This window comes from Pseudorca crassidens, chromosome 1 (genome assembly GCF_039906515.1).
Source record: "Pseudorca crassidens isolate mPseCra1 chromosome 1, mPseCra1.hap1, whole genome shotgun sequence".
Lineage (NCBI taxonomy): Eukaryota > Metazoa > Chordata > Mammalia > Artiodactyla > Delphinidae > Pseudorca > Pseudorca crassidens.
The window spans coordinates 103,445,084-103,461,425 of NC_090296.1; the positions used below are offsets into that span (position 1 = coordinate 103,445,084).

The 16,342-nt window shown below is 36.8% G+C and overlaps 1 protein-coding gene across 4 annotated transcripts in view; it reads left to right on the plus strand.

Moving 5' to 3' along the window:
* Positions 1-16,342, plus strand: part of UNC13C (unc-13 homolog C) — a 615,854-nt gene that overhangs the window by 537,151 nt on the left and 62,361 nt on the right. For 3 of the 4 annotated variants that reach the window (XM_067747577.1, XM_067747553.1, XM_067747557.1), the window contains 3 exons: positions 4,804-4,953; positions 9,388-9,511; positions 12,028-12,084. In XM_067747577.1, the coding sequence (XP_067603678.1) occupies positions 4,804-4,953; positions 9,388-9,511; positions 12,028-12,084 (331 nt within the window). The remainder of the gene's footprint in view (positions 1-4,803; positions 4,954-9,387; positions 9,512-12,027; positions 12,085-16,342) is intronic. The other variant, XM_067747567.1, reaches the window with a different exon arrangement.

Sequence of the window (16,342 nt, forward strand, 5' to 3'; positions counted from 1 at the left end):
CCACGTACCGCAAAAAAAAAAAAAGAATAAGGAATTTTATCTGTTTTGTTCATTGATGTATCCTAGTAACTGAGACTGGCACACAGTATTAATTAAACATTTGTAGAATGCATACATACATTAATAAATATTTATATTATTTCTATTTAATGAATAATGACAGCATTATATAGTGAAACTTCCTAAACTTCTATATAAAATGTGAGGAATTGATGCATTTGGATCCTTCTTAAATAACATGAACTGTGTAATCATTGTGTGTGGAGAAAGAGGAATGGGACTGACTTGATTTCAATACTAAAATCAGCTCCCTCCTTCTCATCACCATTCCCATGATGTGATCATTTCCCAAATTTTTATTTACCCCCATTATCCTAACTGGCTTTTTTCTTGCCTGCCTGAATGTGTATTATAATTACTCCTATTGTTGGAGGTACGAAAGTAACAGACAACATAGAGGAATGGTGGATATGCTTAAGGTCTCCACTATTTAAATCTCTTACTATTTGCTGCTCCCTCGGTAGGAACCACCAAACCTGGTGTAGAGGATGTGAAGAATGAAAACAGTAATTCTAAGGCTTACTCTTCACAGTCTTAATCTTTTTTCTAATCTTTCCTTGGGTGCTTGCCTGTGTTGGGTTAACAGTGTACTTAATAATTTAATGTTGGATTGTGTTTATTTGCTGTTAACTATCAGTATAATATCAGTTACTGATGTAAGCTTACGCAAGGAGAAATATTTCTTATTACTCATATTAACATTATTGCTTCTATTGGCTAATGGATTAGTCCGGTGTAAAACTAGGGGTTGATTTGCTTATTGTTGATATTAAGATAAAGTTATTGCTGAGCTTGAATGCTTTCCTAATTGGTGGAGCTTTTAAGCCAACTATGGTGTTGTTTATTTACTCTCTAGATAAGGTTGTATCCATTTCTAAAAAGCTATACCTTTTTAGATTAACATTTAAAAATACATTAAAATTTCCAATTTTTTTGTAATTTTAAAGTTAAACTAAGATTTTTTTCTTGGACAACCAGCTGTCACCAGGCTCATTAGGCTCGTCACCTCTGCTTATAAACCTTCTCACTATTTTGCTACATAGATGAGTTTGTTCTACAAACTGTTCATAAGTAGCTCATCTGGTTTCGGGGTATTTAGCTAAGTTCTCTTTGTTAAATGTTTACTAGTTAAATCACTATGCAAAACATAAAAGGGGTAAACTTTTTATTACTTGTAATGCTTCTTTCATCATTCCCTTACGGTGCTTTCTTTATAGCGCCAAAGGTTGTTTTAAATTTCTATCTCCTGTACTTTAAATGCTGAGTGAACGATTGATTTAATTTGCTTGTGTTAGTAAAATTTGTGGAGGTTTCGGCTAGAGTTGTTCAAAGTATTCATAGATTATGAAATCCCCTAGGTGTAAACGAGGTGCTTTTATTTAAGCTATGCTTTGATTGATCCAAGCACACTTTCCAGTATGCTTACCCTTACAACTTGTCTCCTCTCATATACTTGGTGTTTGTTAATAGGTTATAGGAAGTTGTTATAATACTTGAGGATGGTAATGGGTGGTGTGTGCGTCCTTCATGGCCTTCTTCAACTAAGCACTCTATTCTTAATTTACTACTAACTCCTCCTTTGGTTTTTAGTTTTCATAAAAACTTTCGTGTGTGAGAAGTACATTCTCGAAACAGAAAATGCAGCCCATTTCTTCCTATCCCATAGGTTACACCTTGACCTAACTTTTTATGTATAGTATTTATGCTTACTTTTATCGCTTTTTAGGGTTTGCTGAAGATGGCGGTATACAGACTGAATTAGCAGAGCTTGGTGAGGTTTATCGGGGTTTACTGATTATAGAACAGGCTCCTCTAGAGGGGTGTGAAACATTGCCAAGTCCTTTGAGTTTTAAGCTGCTGCCAGTAGTACTCTGGTGAATAACTTTGTTATTATAATTAGGGTTTAAGGCTAAGCATAGTGAGGTATCTAATTCCAGTTTGGGTCTTAGCTGTCGTGTAATCAAGAAATACTAAGGTGACTTTCATAGTTTATTTTAGCTATGGCTTTTTAGGGTTTAGTTAGAATTTAACTTTATTTTTTATTACTCTTTAACAGGCTTTACGCCGGTTTTCTATTTATTTGGGTTAATCATATGAGCAAGATGGCTGGCACGAAGTTTACCAACCCTAGATAATGTAACTTAGTCGAACTTTCATTTAAGGCTGAATTTTTATCGCTGCTCTTTCCCATAGGGGTGTGGTTAAGGTGTTATGAGCTACTACCATTAGTGTGCTTGATACCTGCTCCATTTAACAGTAATGATTTAGAGAGCATTCTCACTGGGGTGCGGATGCTTGCATGTGTAATTTTATTAAAAACTAATAGAAAGGCTGGGAACAAACCTATGGAGTTAGTAAACTCATCTAGGCATTTTCAGTGCCTTGCTTTAGAATTTAAGCTACATTAACAAGTTGTGTTTATATAATGATGTAACATGTATATAGTTATCCTGTATAATTTATGTTAGATTTAGTATTAAAATTTTAATGAAATGGCTGATAGATCTAGGGAGATGTCTGTCTGTATAAGTGGTATATGTCTAAGTAATTCATTGGTACGATTAGGGTTTATTTTCTAGGTCTGTCTTACTTTGAGCACTGAAATGTTCACACTGTCAGATAGATTAATTAAATTCTATGTATTTATATATTCCTGTCTTGTTTTGGGGGGTTGGTGGGGCATTATAGGCATGTAGAGCATAGGGTTTAAGTGGGGGAGGTCATGGGGTGTTGTTAAACAGGTCATTTATCTGTTCAACACGTTTAATAGGGGTGGGTGGAAGGAGGATGGTCCATTGATACATTCAGCCAATATTTCTTGAGGAACTCATGGTGTGGGTATATAACACTGAAAAAAACAGTCCTGCCCTCATGAAGCTTATATTCTATTTGGAGCAATAGACGACAAACAAATAGATAAAAACTATGTAATGTGTCAAATAATGGAGAATGCAATAAAGAACTGTAAGGAAATGGAGAATGATAGGAATTTCATTTCAGGTGGAGTATTTATGAAAGACTTTTCCGAGGAGGTGACATTTGGCTTATGCCTGTAATGAGTGAGGGACTAACAGACCCATGAGAAATTGCATGGAGGAGGGAACATAACAGTGGCCATGAGATAAGAGTGTGCTCAGAGAATTCTAAGGACACCAGGGAGACTACTGTGGTGGGACTGCAATGAAGCAGAGGGAATAGTGGCAAGAAATGACATCAGGGAAGTTTCCAGGGCCAGAATATGTTGGATTTAATTAACTCCATGAAATACATTCTAGGCTTTTTTTTTTCCCCCCAGTGGATCTGGAAGCCATTGAAGGTTTTTAGCAAGAGAGGAACATGATCTGGTTTCTATTTTAAAAGATACCTGTAGAGGGTTGAACAGAGAGATAATGTAGGAAATTATTACACAAGTTCAGGTGAAAGATAATGGGTGGCTTGGTCTGCAGTAGCTTTGTGGAAGTAATAATAGATCCTCAGATTTAATATACTTCATAAAGATTTGCCGACAGATTAGATGTTGAAAATTTCATTAGATTGGATGAGAAGAATTCATTAGACTTCTATCTAAGTAAAAAGGCTACATAGGCGGTTTAATAATGGTTTGTATTTTAGAGTAGAAGTCATATCTATAGATGTATATTTGGCAATCACCAGTATACAGACGGTAAGAAAATCATGAGACTAGATATGATTGCCAAGGAAGTGATTTTTTTTAATTATTTTATTTTATTATTTATGTATGTTTGGCTACATGGGTCTTCGTTGCTGCACACGGGCTTTCTCTAGTTTCAGCGAGCGGGGGCTACTCTTCATTGCGGTGTGCAGGCTTCTCATTGTGGTGGCTTCTCATGTTGCGGAGCACAGGCTCTAGGCCTGTGGGCTTCAGTAGTTGTGGCTCGCAGGCTCAGTAGTTGTGGCTCACGGGCTCAGTATTTGTGGTGCACGGGCTTAGTTGCTCCACAGCGTGTGGGATCTTCCTGGACCAGGGCTCGAACCCGTGTCCCCTGCATTGGCGGGCGGATTCTTAACCACTGTGCCACCAGGGGAGCCCCACGGAAGTGATTTTTGATGGAGAAATGGTGTGGTCCAAGGATTGAGCCTAGAGGTGGGATTGCCAATGTAGGGTTGCCAGATAAACTACAGCATATGCCCAATTAAATTTGAACTTCATATAAAAATGGACAATCTTTAGTATAAATATGTCCCAAGTATCACATGGGGCATACTTACACTAAAATTATTCACTATCTGAAATTAAAATTACCTAGGCATTCTGTGTTTTAATATGCTAAGTCTGGCAACCTTATTACAATAGTTAGAGGTCAGACAGTGGAGAAGGAGCAGCTAGTGAGGTTGGAGGAAAGCTAAAGAGGGTGTGGAGTCCCAGAGGCTAAGTGAAGAAGGTGTACCCAGATGCAAGAGACACTCACAGTCATTTTTCCAAAAGATGCTCAGAGGGACATCTCAGCTATTACTGTGAGTGATGGGAGCCGAATGATCTCCCACTCAAGTTAATTCGACCTGAAAAGCATCAGTCTTACCTACTTTGCATATAAGCGTTCTAAGTAAGCTTTCATTGCAACAAAATTTTTTGCAGCTAAACAATAAGTTTGAAAACTAATGAGCAAGGGCTATCACACCATTGCAAAAAGATCAAACTCCCTGGGGTGAATTTAACAGACACAGGCAAAGGAAGGCATAAATGTTTGCTCTTATTCCAGAATTTATATTCTTTATTTTCAGTTTCCAGCTTATCATTGAAGAGTGCATAAAACAGATGAGTTTTGAACTAAATCAAATGAGAGCAACTGGAAATACCGCATCTAATAAGAACAGTACAGCCATGGATGCAGAGGTTGTATTAAGACCTCTCATGGACTTCTTGGACAAAATGTAAGTGTTCTACCCAGTTTCCTCTTTATTTGCTGCCCTCAATTTGCCTGATATGGATTTGAGAGAAAAAAACATATTTTCCTCTATGTAGGACAGCTTTAAAAGGGATTCTACAGAAGTAGATCAATTCACTAAAAAAGAAAAACTCTTAATTCATTACTAGATGGAATGACTATGTACAGAAAAGGAAAAATGGAGAGGAAATAAGTATGGATAACTAAGGAGGTTGCTGCTCTGAGGCATAGAGAGATTTAGGATTTCCTGCTTCTCAGATAACATACTGTTCTGCAACTTCTTGGACATGGAGAAAGACTGAGTTGACTCCAGAATATCTGATTTCATGTCAGAAACCTGCTGAAGAAGAGAATAGCACAAATGTAACTACAGTTAATTCAGCTCAGAGGCAAGTAGATTGCTGCCTCACCCCACCTTCTATAACTATTTACTGAGTGTCCACCTGTTTCAAACTCTAATCTAGGCACTGGACAGTGATGATGGAGAGTCAAGGTCCTTGACTCCATGGAGATTCCAGTCCAGTAGTGGTGGGAGTGGGTGGGAATGAAGGTCTTTATGACCAACTAAGATAGTGTTCTGAACCAAAAAGGTTGGTTTATTTTGCTTCTGTTCCATCCCTCCTCTTCGAAGTTCTAATTTTGTAAGTTTGGAGTAGGGTCCAGGCACCTCCATTTTAAAGTGTGTTCACAATTGGCAACCATTGATCTAAGCAGCAAGAGGTATGATTTCTTAAATGGTGATACTTAAAACCAAAACTGAAGGTAGAAAAGCAAAAAATAACTTTGAATGCCTACATGGGACCAGTATTATACCTACTAGTTTACATATATTACCTCATTTAATATTGTTGTGGAAAATTAATTAACGCCAAAGAGACCAAGATAAATAAGAGGGATACAGTACCTTTCCTTAAAGATAAGGATAACAAAGAAGGAATTAGTAAGGAGAACCTCTTCTATATATGTATGACTTCTACCTTAATTCCATTTCCCTTTGCTTATAACCTTACTGCGTAAGTAAGACTAATGTTCTTATCACTTTAGGTTTAGTATTTGGTAGAAAAATTAAGTCTTATTTTCTGTCTGCTATGGGGAAATATCTAGAAGATAGGTGAATAGGTAATTAGGTAGCTTAGCAGGAAGCAGGTAGTCAAGTGGCGTAGAAGAAAAAAGTAGAAGGGAGGAAGAAAAGAGAGAGAAGAGGAAGAAAGAGAGAAAGGCGTCTTCATATCTTTAGTTTCCTAATAGACACTTTTATCACCTCATTTCCTATATAACCCCTTGAAACTTGTGTCATCTTATATGGCTCTTTTCTATGGACAAGACTTAATTGAATCACAGAAACTACCATTTAGTTGTGAATGTGATGGTGAGCAGAGGGCAGAACAAAGCAATCCTGACCTTCTTAAAACTCCTACTGGAACTCCTATTTGGAATTCCAGGCAGCAGTTTGGAGATACATCATTGATCATTGACAAAACTATTTATTTTTGCATATGCTATAAGCAAAGTTGTGGAACATACAAAAAGTTTGAAGTTATCCTAATACAGTTATCTACTAGTTGAGGGACCTTGAATCCATTTCATCGTCTATAAAACAGAGCTAATACATAAAGTGGGTTGGCTCTTCTTTTCAGGATATTTAGATTCTTATTTTCCTCAGTCTTATTTTCTCTTTCTAATTATACTTTATCATATCATCATATATGTAATTTCCTCTAATTCTTAGTAGAAAGAAACAGTATATAAAAATAGAAAAACATCAATGAGCTTTAAAATATTGTAAAAGATTTTAAAATTTTGGAAAGAGATATACGACGCATGGAGAGTTGTGGAAATTTTCTGGGCTAATACAGAATGTACAGCCATAAAGCCACTTGTTAGAGGACTTTTTTTAAAAAGTTAGATATTAATTCTGTTCTCAAGGAGCTAAGAGTTTAGAAAGAAAAAATAAGAAAAGTAGAATAAATGCAATAAGGTGTAAAGTAATAATCTCCTGTTCAGATGGTCAGTAGAAATTCCACTTGGGTTGGGTCTTCTTTAAAGGCAGTTAGGGTTTAGATGTATGGACATAGGGGATGGGTGTTCCAGGGGGTAGGAAGAGCAGCTGGATATGTTTTCATGTTAATATGATCAACTATGTGACAGGAAATCATATTAGCAGCTAGTCTACATGGCATTTGAAAATGGTCTGGTTAATTGGTTCTGTGGTCAGCCAAAATAGATAGCTCAGGTTCCAAAATTTATGTGTTCAGCTTGCATTATCAAGTTGGTTAACTCTGACTAAATTAAGGAAGCAGTTGCTAGATTTCCCCTCTATTTTTTGTTATTTAAAATGAACGATTAAGGGCCAAAGTAAGTCTTCAAGGTGGTTTTGAGACAATCCCTTTAAAAATTGTTATATTATAAATGTATATAGACTCTCTTTGTGCAGCCTCTTCTTTATGTTCCATTTTCTCCATCAAGACCTCACCACTCTATAAAACAAGCTATAAGGGCCATTTCCAGCCAGCAGAAATCCCATGCAGAGCCGCAAACATGTCAACAATTTTATTCCTATTGGTTCAGCTCCAGTTTAAACAGGGTTAGTTAGCATGCCAAGTACATCAGCTGACCATAAAAACAAGATCAATTTTTAAACTCAGACCTTTTGGAAATGGAAATGACACATCTGCTGTAAAATGGGCAGGTTTGTTGCGTCTCAAATCATCCTAGGAATTTCTCTGGGGGTAGGTTCTGCTGTTCTTCCATGAACATCATCTGGTTTCTACCCTATGTCCATATAGTGACTGCCTATCTACCAGGAAGCTAAAACTACCAACCTTTGAACAATGGTTTCCAAACCAGTGGGGCTACAGAGTTCCATAGCTATGCCTCAGGGACCCCCAACTCTCCTCTTAAACCAGGGGAGGTCACTTTCATGTATTTTTATATATTAGGTATCTATACACAGCAGTGATAGGAGAAATACTTCTTCATGAAAATGTGTTTAGGAAATCTCTCCCTTTGCCTCTCACACATCACATGCCTTTAAATATTAATTCCTTAAATGTTAATTATATATTTAAATATTTAAAAGTCAATTCTGTCTCTATCAGAACCCAGTTTATAAATTCTGAGTCCAAAAGTACAGAGTACTTAGTAGCACTATAGAAAGTCCATGAGGGTACCTTCAAATATATGCCCCCCACCTTTGGCCCTCTGTGCAACAGGTTTGATTAACTCTTATTAAAGGAGTCTCGAAGAGTTCAGCATCATATTATGGTACATTCCGTAAATCTTTATGCAGCACTGTGCCTTCATGTATTGCTGGGCCTTCACACACAAGTACATTTACCAAGGGTAGCATGGGGCATTGGACAATGTACTGGCTCTCATCCCTCACTTACTAGCCTCACTTCCTTAGACAAGTTCCCCAACGTCTCTGAGCTGGGTTTTGATTTCTAAAATGGATATACTAGATACTCATATAATAAGTGAGAAATCTGCAGAAGAGGTTTCTCAACTAAAGTGTTATATAAATGCTAGATGATGTTACCATCATTATCTCACCATGAGAAGAATTTGTAAGAAATACCTTAAACCTATTAAAGTTGGTAAATTGGGAATCTAGAAAATCTGAACTCAGAGAACAAATTTGTGCTGGCTGGAAATAGGTAAAGGGCGTCAAAGGGTACAAACTTCCAGTTATAAGATAAATAAGTCCTGAGGATGTAATGCACAGCATATATGTAGTATAGTAACTATAGGAAACTATACTAAATTATACATTTGAAAATTGCTATGAGTAAAACTTAAAAGTTTTTATCACAAGCCAAAACAAAATAACTATGTGAGGTGATGAATGTTAACTAAATTTATGGTGGTGATTGTTTCATAGTATGTACATATATCAAATCATTATCTTGTGCACCCTAAACGTACACAATGTTATATAATCAATCGTATCTCAATAAATCTGGAAAATAAATAAAGTTGGTAAAGTTTTGCTCTTGAGTGAAATCATATGCATGTTTGCCATGTTGTTATGTTGGTCCAGTGCCAGACAGTGATGAAAATGTGCTTCTTTGGTGTTTGGCCTGTACCATGAACATGGAGCATGTAGTAAATACAAGTCTGGAATGCAGGTAAAAATTGTGTACTTTGGGAGCCTTGATGTCAGTTTAGGATGCAATTTAAGAAAGGAAATACTCTGAATTCATTTTCTACCAAACAGTGAATTACCTAATGATGTATAATATGATGAAACGGATTTTTGATATTATGTATTTTTTTTCCGTAAATGAAATGAAATTTAGCATCTGAAAATTATAAAGACCTATTCAGGTATTTGAATGTCAGTGCTGAAAATGTGAATTTCTGATCAAATGATACCTCAATAAAAGACTTATAAGTGATTGTGTGTTTTATTTCATTTCAGATTAAGTCTCTCAGCAAAAATCTGTGAGAAAACAGTCCTGAAGCGAATATTGAAAGAACTGTGGAAGCTAGTTCTCAACAAAATAGAAAAACAAATTGTCCTCCCTCCTCTGACAGATCAAACAGTAAGTATTCAAACTAACATTTGATTATATTTTCAACAGCCCATCTAATTGTTTTTTGTTTCAATGAATGGTTTTGATCCAGACGAAATAGTAATTAAATTCATTTTGGGAAAAAGGGTGTGGTATACAGTGTCTTAGCAATGATCATTCCAACGACATCACCTTGTACAAATCAATTTTTTTCTTTTCCATTATGGCTTATTACAAGATACTGAATGTAGTTCCCAGTGTTAAAAAACAGGATCTTGTTGTTTATCCATTCTCTATATAATAGTTTGCATCTGCTAGTCCCAAACTCCCAATGCAATCCTCCCGCACCCCCATCACAAATCAATTTTAAATAGTGGCAATAGCAGTCATACTTCACACTGGCTTGACATTTCAAACGTTATCTCTTGAAAAACAAATGTATCAAAGTTCCACTTGTAGAGTTATCTGGTCTACACATGTAATTTTTATTTAATTTTATTATGACCCCCCCCCACCCCAGGGAAATAGATTTTTGATAGAATATGCCTGCTGTGTTTCTTTCTGCAATTTTACAGTTGAAGAAGATAAAGCCAACACTGCTATCTGGAATTTTTTTTACTTTTCCCTTTTGCTTTTATCTATCACCTTCGCACTTGGTGGTTAATACAGGAGACATCTTTTAGTGCATTTGAAGAATGTGATTGTATCATACACAGTGAAATCAAAAAGAACCAGAAAGATCAGTTGGCAGCAAAAGTCAGACAGTGGTCAAGTGGATACCCTGTCCAGCTAACTCAGCGTATCCAAGCGAGGAAAGAAAGAACCCTAACAAGCACCTGCTATGGAATAATTTTTTTGTCTGTGACTGAGGACGATAAGTTGATGCAAATAATGAGTAATTATAAACTAAACTAAAATATATATTGACACCATTAATCATGCACACTCAGTCCATATTTATCCAGTGAGATTATATAGTAAAGTGTTCCAAGGTGCAAAGATTCATATGTTTGTGTTGATTTACGGCCAGACAGTGAGTGTTAAATATAAATCACTTTGAGTTTTGCTTCATGCCATGAGTGTATGGTATAATCATTATAGCCTACACGTGTGGGTAGCCAAATCACATACAGAAACACACACACCCCACATTCTCACACACCCCTTATTCTGCTATATTCGGTAACACCAGTTACCTGTCACTTAATTTGCCAATAGAGGAATGATGTCAGTGCAATGTGCAAGTTGGGTTGCTTTATTAGTAAATTTTTCTAGGTGAGAGGGTTGGGAATATAACAGAAGAGCTATATACTTCAGCAGAAAAGGAAAGAGCACTCAGCTTGGCTGCTACATAGGCAGGAGCCCTTTCATCCTGTTTTTAAAAAGATAAAAAAGAGGAAGGGGGCATACTTGCACATTGGTCTGTATCCAGATACATGCACCTAGCTTCTCACACATGGCAGGCTACCCTGTCCCTGTGCTCAGAGCTCCACTTCTGCAGGCATTGTCTCAGCCCACGTTATACTCTATTGTGCTGTTGTTTGGGGGTGTTTTTACATTTTTAATATCCCTCGAGGTAGCCACCAGCTTCACTGAGCTCCCTTTGAGCTGTTCATGCTGTCTCCCAAAGTAGCAGTTATTGTTTTTGATAGTTCTTTGGTAACAAAATTGCATGGACTTTGCACTGCCCCCTCCTATTTTCCCCAAAAGCCCTACTATTTCTAATGCACAATTTTATAGAATATAAGTTTTTTCAAGACTACATCTATCATGTTATAATAGCAGAAGTGCTGTATATGACATTTCATTTTTTGATATAAGATCTTCCCTAGGAAAGCTAACCATCACCTCAATTTTCTCGAACATCAAGATCTCCAAGTATGGATTTCTCAATGAATATACAGGCTCCAATAAAAACATGGAGACTACTACTTCAGAATAGCTGGTTTTCCTTATTGTGAAAACATTCTAGGCTACTGTTGAGTATTCTAGTAGTGCTTCTGATGTTTATTCTGATGTTTTTCTAGCTCTCCCCAGGGCCTTGGGGTACTAGAGAAAACCTCTGGCTGAGGGAGGAGTTACGAGGGCAGGGCTCTGAGAGATTGGATGGCATGGAGAGATTGGATGGCATGTCAGGTGGACCAGCTCCACCTTCTTCAGCTGTGGATCTTGACATTTTGCATAGATTAATTTTGGGGGGTGGGGAGTGGAGGGAAGTAGTTGCCTCTGCTACAAATAAAGAAAGAAAAGATAAAGCTCTCTGAGGTCATACATATACTACACTAAGCTGGATACACTAGCAGTAACCCATTCAGTAACTCAGACTAAAACTTCCAGAAGTAGGATGCCTGTGAAGATAGTTGTATTGCCAGCAGTACTAGATATCTTTGATCCAAGTTGTAAAATAGACCAGTTAAGGGCTTATGGCATTAAAGTCACAAATATAATAAGAAAAATAGAGTACATTGTCTATTGACTACATTTCTACTTTGAGAGTTACTGAAGATCTTACGACTGAGTCCTCTTCTCTCCGTGTGTGTCTCTAGGGACCCCAGATGATTTTCATTGCAGCTAAAGATCTGGGACAACTATCCAAACTGAAGGTAATAAGAATAAAGCAATTACTAGTTGTCAATGAAAAGTAATGAGCTGACTACAACTCTGAGAAACCAACCTCCTATTAGTAATGGTATTGAATATGGCAGGACTATAGGAGAATGTGTGTCTGGGATCTCACAATCTGCTTTAAGAATGAATCAGATCAAAATTTAGGGACTGAACTGTACTGTCTTCTTCTCCCCACACTCCATATTTCTCATATTTTCCAATTCGTAGAGCAACTGGGAATTTTTGACTTTGTGTTGAAGTATGAAGCATTACTGCTTTGAATTAGACTAAATTAGAGAGCATATTTTCTTCTCTATAGTAAACTGACTTTGTATGAATAAAGGCAAAGAATGCTTCATAGAAATCCAGGAAAGTCTAGAGAACTCTTAAGGCAAGAAACCTAATGCGGGAAAATAAACTCATCAAAGCAGACATTGAACTTGTCGACATAATCAACCCCATTACAGCAAGGATTTGCTGTATAAATAACCTTACCTTTTATTATCGCTTGAGACTCACAAGACTTTGCAGTTGTGCAGGGAACCTCAGGTTTTTTCCCCTCTAGAATAGGAACTTGATTGGTTAAAATATATATTGCAGTTCTGTGATGGGCTTTTTTCACTTAGCATAATGTCCTGCAGGTTCATCCATGTTGTAGTACATGGCAGGATTTCCTTCCTTTTAAAGGCTGAATAATATTCTACTGTAAGTATATACCACGTTTTTTATCCATTCATGTATCAGTGGACCACATATAGGCCAACATTGTGCCTGTAGCTGAAATATTTGTTCCTGTTCCATTACTACCTATTAGAATATAGTATAGCATGGGGGTGGGTTCCAGATACTGACCACCTTGGCTCAAATTCTACCTCAGCTGCTTCCAAGCATGTGATACTGCCCAAAGTATTTAACCTAATTTTCAGATTTGGCATTTGTAAAATCCAGACAATGTTAGCACCTGGTTCAGAGAATTGTTGTGAGGATACATGAGCTAATGCATGCATTATCTTTGCATGGTGCCTGTCAAGAGTCTGCCACCTCCCACTCACAGAGGTTATCTTGCTTCCTGCCCCAGCTGGCAGCTCAGGGTTAGGTATCACTGGCACTGTTTTGTGTGTACAACACAGGCAAAGGATAATCCATTTGACTGTATAATTACTTACTGAGATAAAATAGGTGCCCTATAATGTCAGTACTTTATTATATCACCTTATCCCCTTTGTCAGAAAAACATTAAAAGCCAATAATCCATTTAGAAGACATAACCATGACATAAAATTCTCACAGGTATTCAGTGATGTCGGTGGTTCAGAGGGAAAGTATAGAAGGTAGATGTCACTGTCAAACTATCGTTTTGGATCTTGATCTCCATTGCTTTCTTTATCCCTCTTATTACCTCCCTGACATTTCTAGTCCCTACTTTGAAAAATGGATTTATATAGTATTGAAGTTTCTCATAGAAAACCATGAAAGTGAAACATCACAGTGGCTTATTACAAAAGAAATAGCCCTGGCTATGTGTCTAGCATTCTGTGTGACATCGGGAAACATATTCCATCTCCCCCAGCTTCAGTTTTCTGAACTGAATGTTTGTTATATCAGCTATAACTATTTCAGTTTCAAGTGATGGAAAGCCAGACTAACAAAAGCAAGAAAGGAATTCATTGCTCCATGAAACTTTATACTCCTGGGATAACTCTGGTTTCCATCACTGCTTGATTAGGAAGTCAAACAATGTTACAGAACCCAGTTACTCACTGTCTCTCAACTCTGCTCTTTCCTTGTTTGACTTACTGCTTTAACAAACCTCCCTTCCTGTTTGTAAGATGGTTCCCTGCTTATATCTAACATTTTTGAACTTGAAATCTTGTTAAAAAAAAAAAAAAAGAACACCCCCCCTTGGTGCAAGAAATTCCAGCAAAATCCACTGGCACATCATCAACTCTAATAGAATATTATCACCACTCCCAAGCCAACCACTGTGGCCTGGGGAATGGCATATGCTATTTGGCTTAATTCACATACCCACCCACCCCTGAGCTGGGGGTGCAGGCAGCCCTGTTCAAATCTTACGAACACTAAATGGGAGAGACCGGATCCTCAGTGGGCATATGCTCGCTAACTGGGAAAAATCAGAGTCCACAGAAAACATCACACTTTTGGTCCCTTCATGGCCTCAAAATTTCCTCAATTCAGTGAATTCTCTTTTGATTATAATGAACTAAAAGCAAATTATGAATAAAATGTCCTAAAAGAGTTAAATTCATTAAGACTGAAATAATCTGAAGGACTAAAAATAGATTCGTGTTATCCATATCTATGGAAAAATTCATATCTATGAGTTTCCATATCTATGGAAATAATTCGTGTTATCCATATTCATGTTATCCATATCCATGGAAAAATAACTTAGTTTTAAATCATGTTTTCCAATTATTGTCCCTTGATTTTTAAATTTTTGGTCCATTTAGTTGTTATTATTTGAATTACAGAGCAATAAGCCCTCTATATTGTTATCTAAAAAATTAAAACTCTAGCCAAAACACAGAATTGAAAATTTTTTAACTGAAGTTGATTTATTGTGTTGTGTTAATTTCTGCTATACAGTAAAGTGATTCAGTTATACATATATATACATTCTTTTAAAAATTCTTTACCTTTGTGGTTTACCACAGGAGATTGGATATAGTTCCCTGTGTTACACAGTAAGACCTTGTTGTTTATCCATTCTATATATTATAATGGTTTGCATTTGCTAACCCCAAACTCCCAATCCATTCCTCCCCCAACCCCCCCTTGGCAACAAGTCTGTTCTCTATGTCTGTGAGTTTGTTTCTGTTTTGTAGATAGCTTCATTTGTGTCATATTTTAGATTCCACATATAAGCGATATCATGGTATTTGTCTTCCTCTTTCTGACTTACTTCACTTAATATGATGACCTGTAGTTCCAGCCGTGTTTTGCTGCAAGTGGCATTATTTCATTCTTTTTTATGGCTGAGTAGTACTATTGTATATATGTACCACATCTTCTTTATCCATTCATCTGTCAATGACATTTAAGTCGTTTCCATGTCTTGGCTATTGTGAATAGTGCTGCAATGAACATAAGGGTGCATGTATCTTTTTGAATTGTAGTTTTGTCCGGATATTTGCCCAGGAGTAGGATTGCTGGATTGTATGGCAACTCTATTTTTAGTTTTTTGAGGAACCTCCATATTGTTTTCCATAGTGGCTGCACCAGCTTACATTCCTACCATCAATGTAGGAGGATTTCCTTTTCTCCACACCCTCTCCAGCATTTCTTATTTGTAGAGTTTTAATCATGGCCATTCTGATCCGTGTGAGGTGATTCCTGATTGTAATTTTGACTTGCATTCCTCTAAAAATTAGTAATGTTGAGCATCCTTTCATGTGCCTGTGGCCATCTGTGTGTCTTCTTTGGAGAAATGTCTATTTAGTTCTTCTGCCCATTTTTTGATTGGGTTGTTTGGTGTTCTATTGTTGAGTTGTATGAGCTGTTTGTATATTTTGGAAATTAACCCTTCTCAGTCACATCACTTGCAAATATTTTCTCCCAGTCTATAGGTTGTCTTTTCATTTTGTTTATGGTTTCCTTTTCTGTGCAAAAGGTTGTACATTTTTTGGTTTGTTTTTTATTATTGTTTTTAACACCTTTATTGGAGTATAATTGCTTTACAATGGTGTGTTAGTTTGTGCTTTATAACAAAGTGACTCAGCTATACGTATATCCCCATATCCCCTCCCTCTTGCATCTCCATCCCATCCTCCCTATCCCACCCCTCTAGGTGGTCACAATGCACCAAGCTGATCTCCCTGTGCTATGTAGCTGAAAAGCTTGTACATTTGATTAGGTCCCATTTCTTGGTTTTTCCTTTTATTTCTGTGGCCTTGGAAGACTGACCTAAGAAAACATTGGTACAATTTATGTCAGAATGTTTTCCTATGTTCTCTTCTAGGCAGAACTGCAAAGTTTATAAAGCTGTTTTCCCATATTTTACTAGAATGTCACCTTCAATGTTTTCATTTTAAATCATGGGTCTTTTCATTTTCATGTATTAATTTGAAAGCATATTTGATCCACAGGAAAAGCATCATTCGAAATAATTGTATTGATGAGTAAATTCAGAAATCCTATATAGAAATATTAACAAATGACTACCTTACTTAAAAGAACAAGGAAAATAGAACAATGAGGGAAACTAATTGCTTTTCTGCATGTGATTATGAT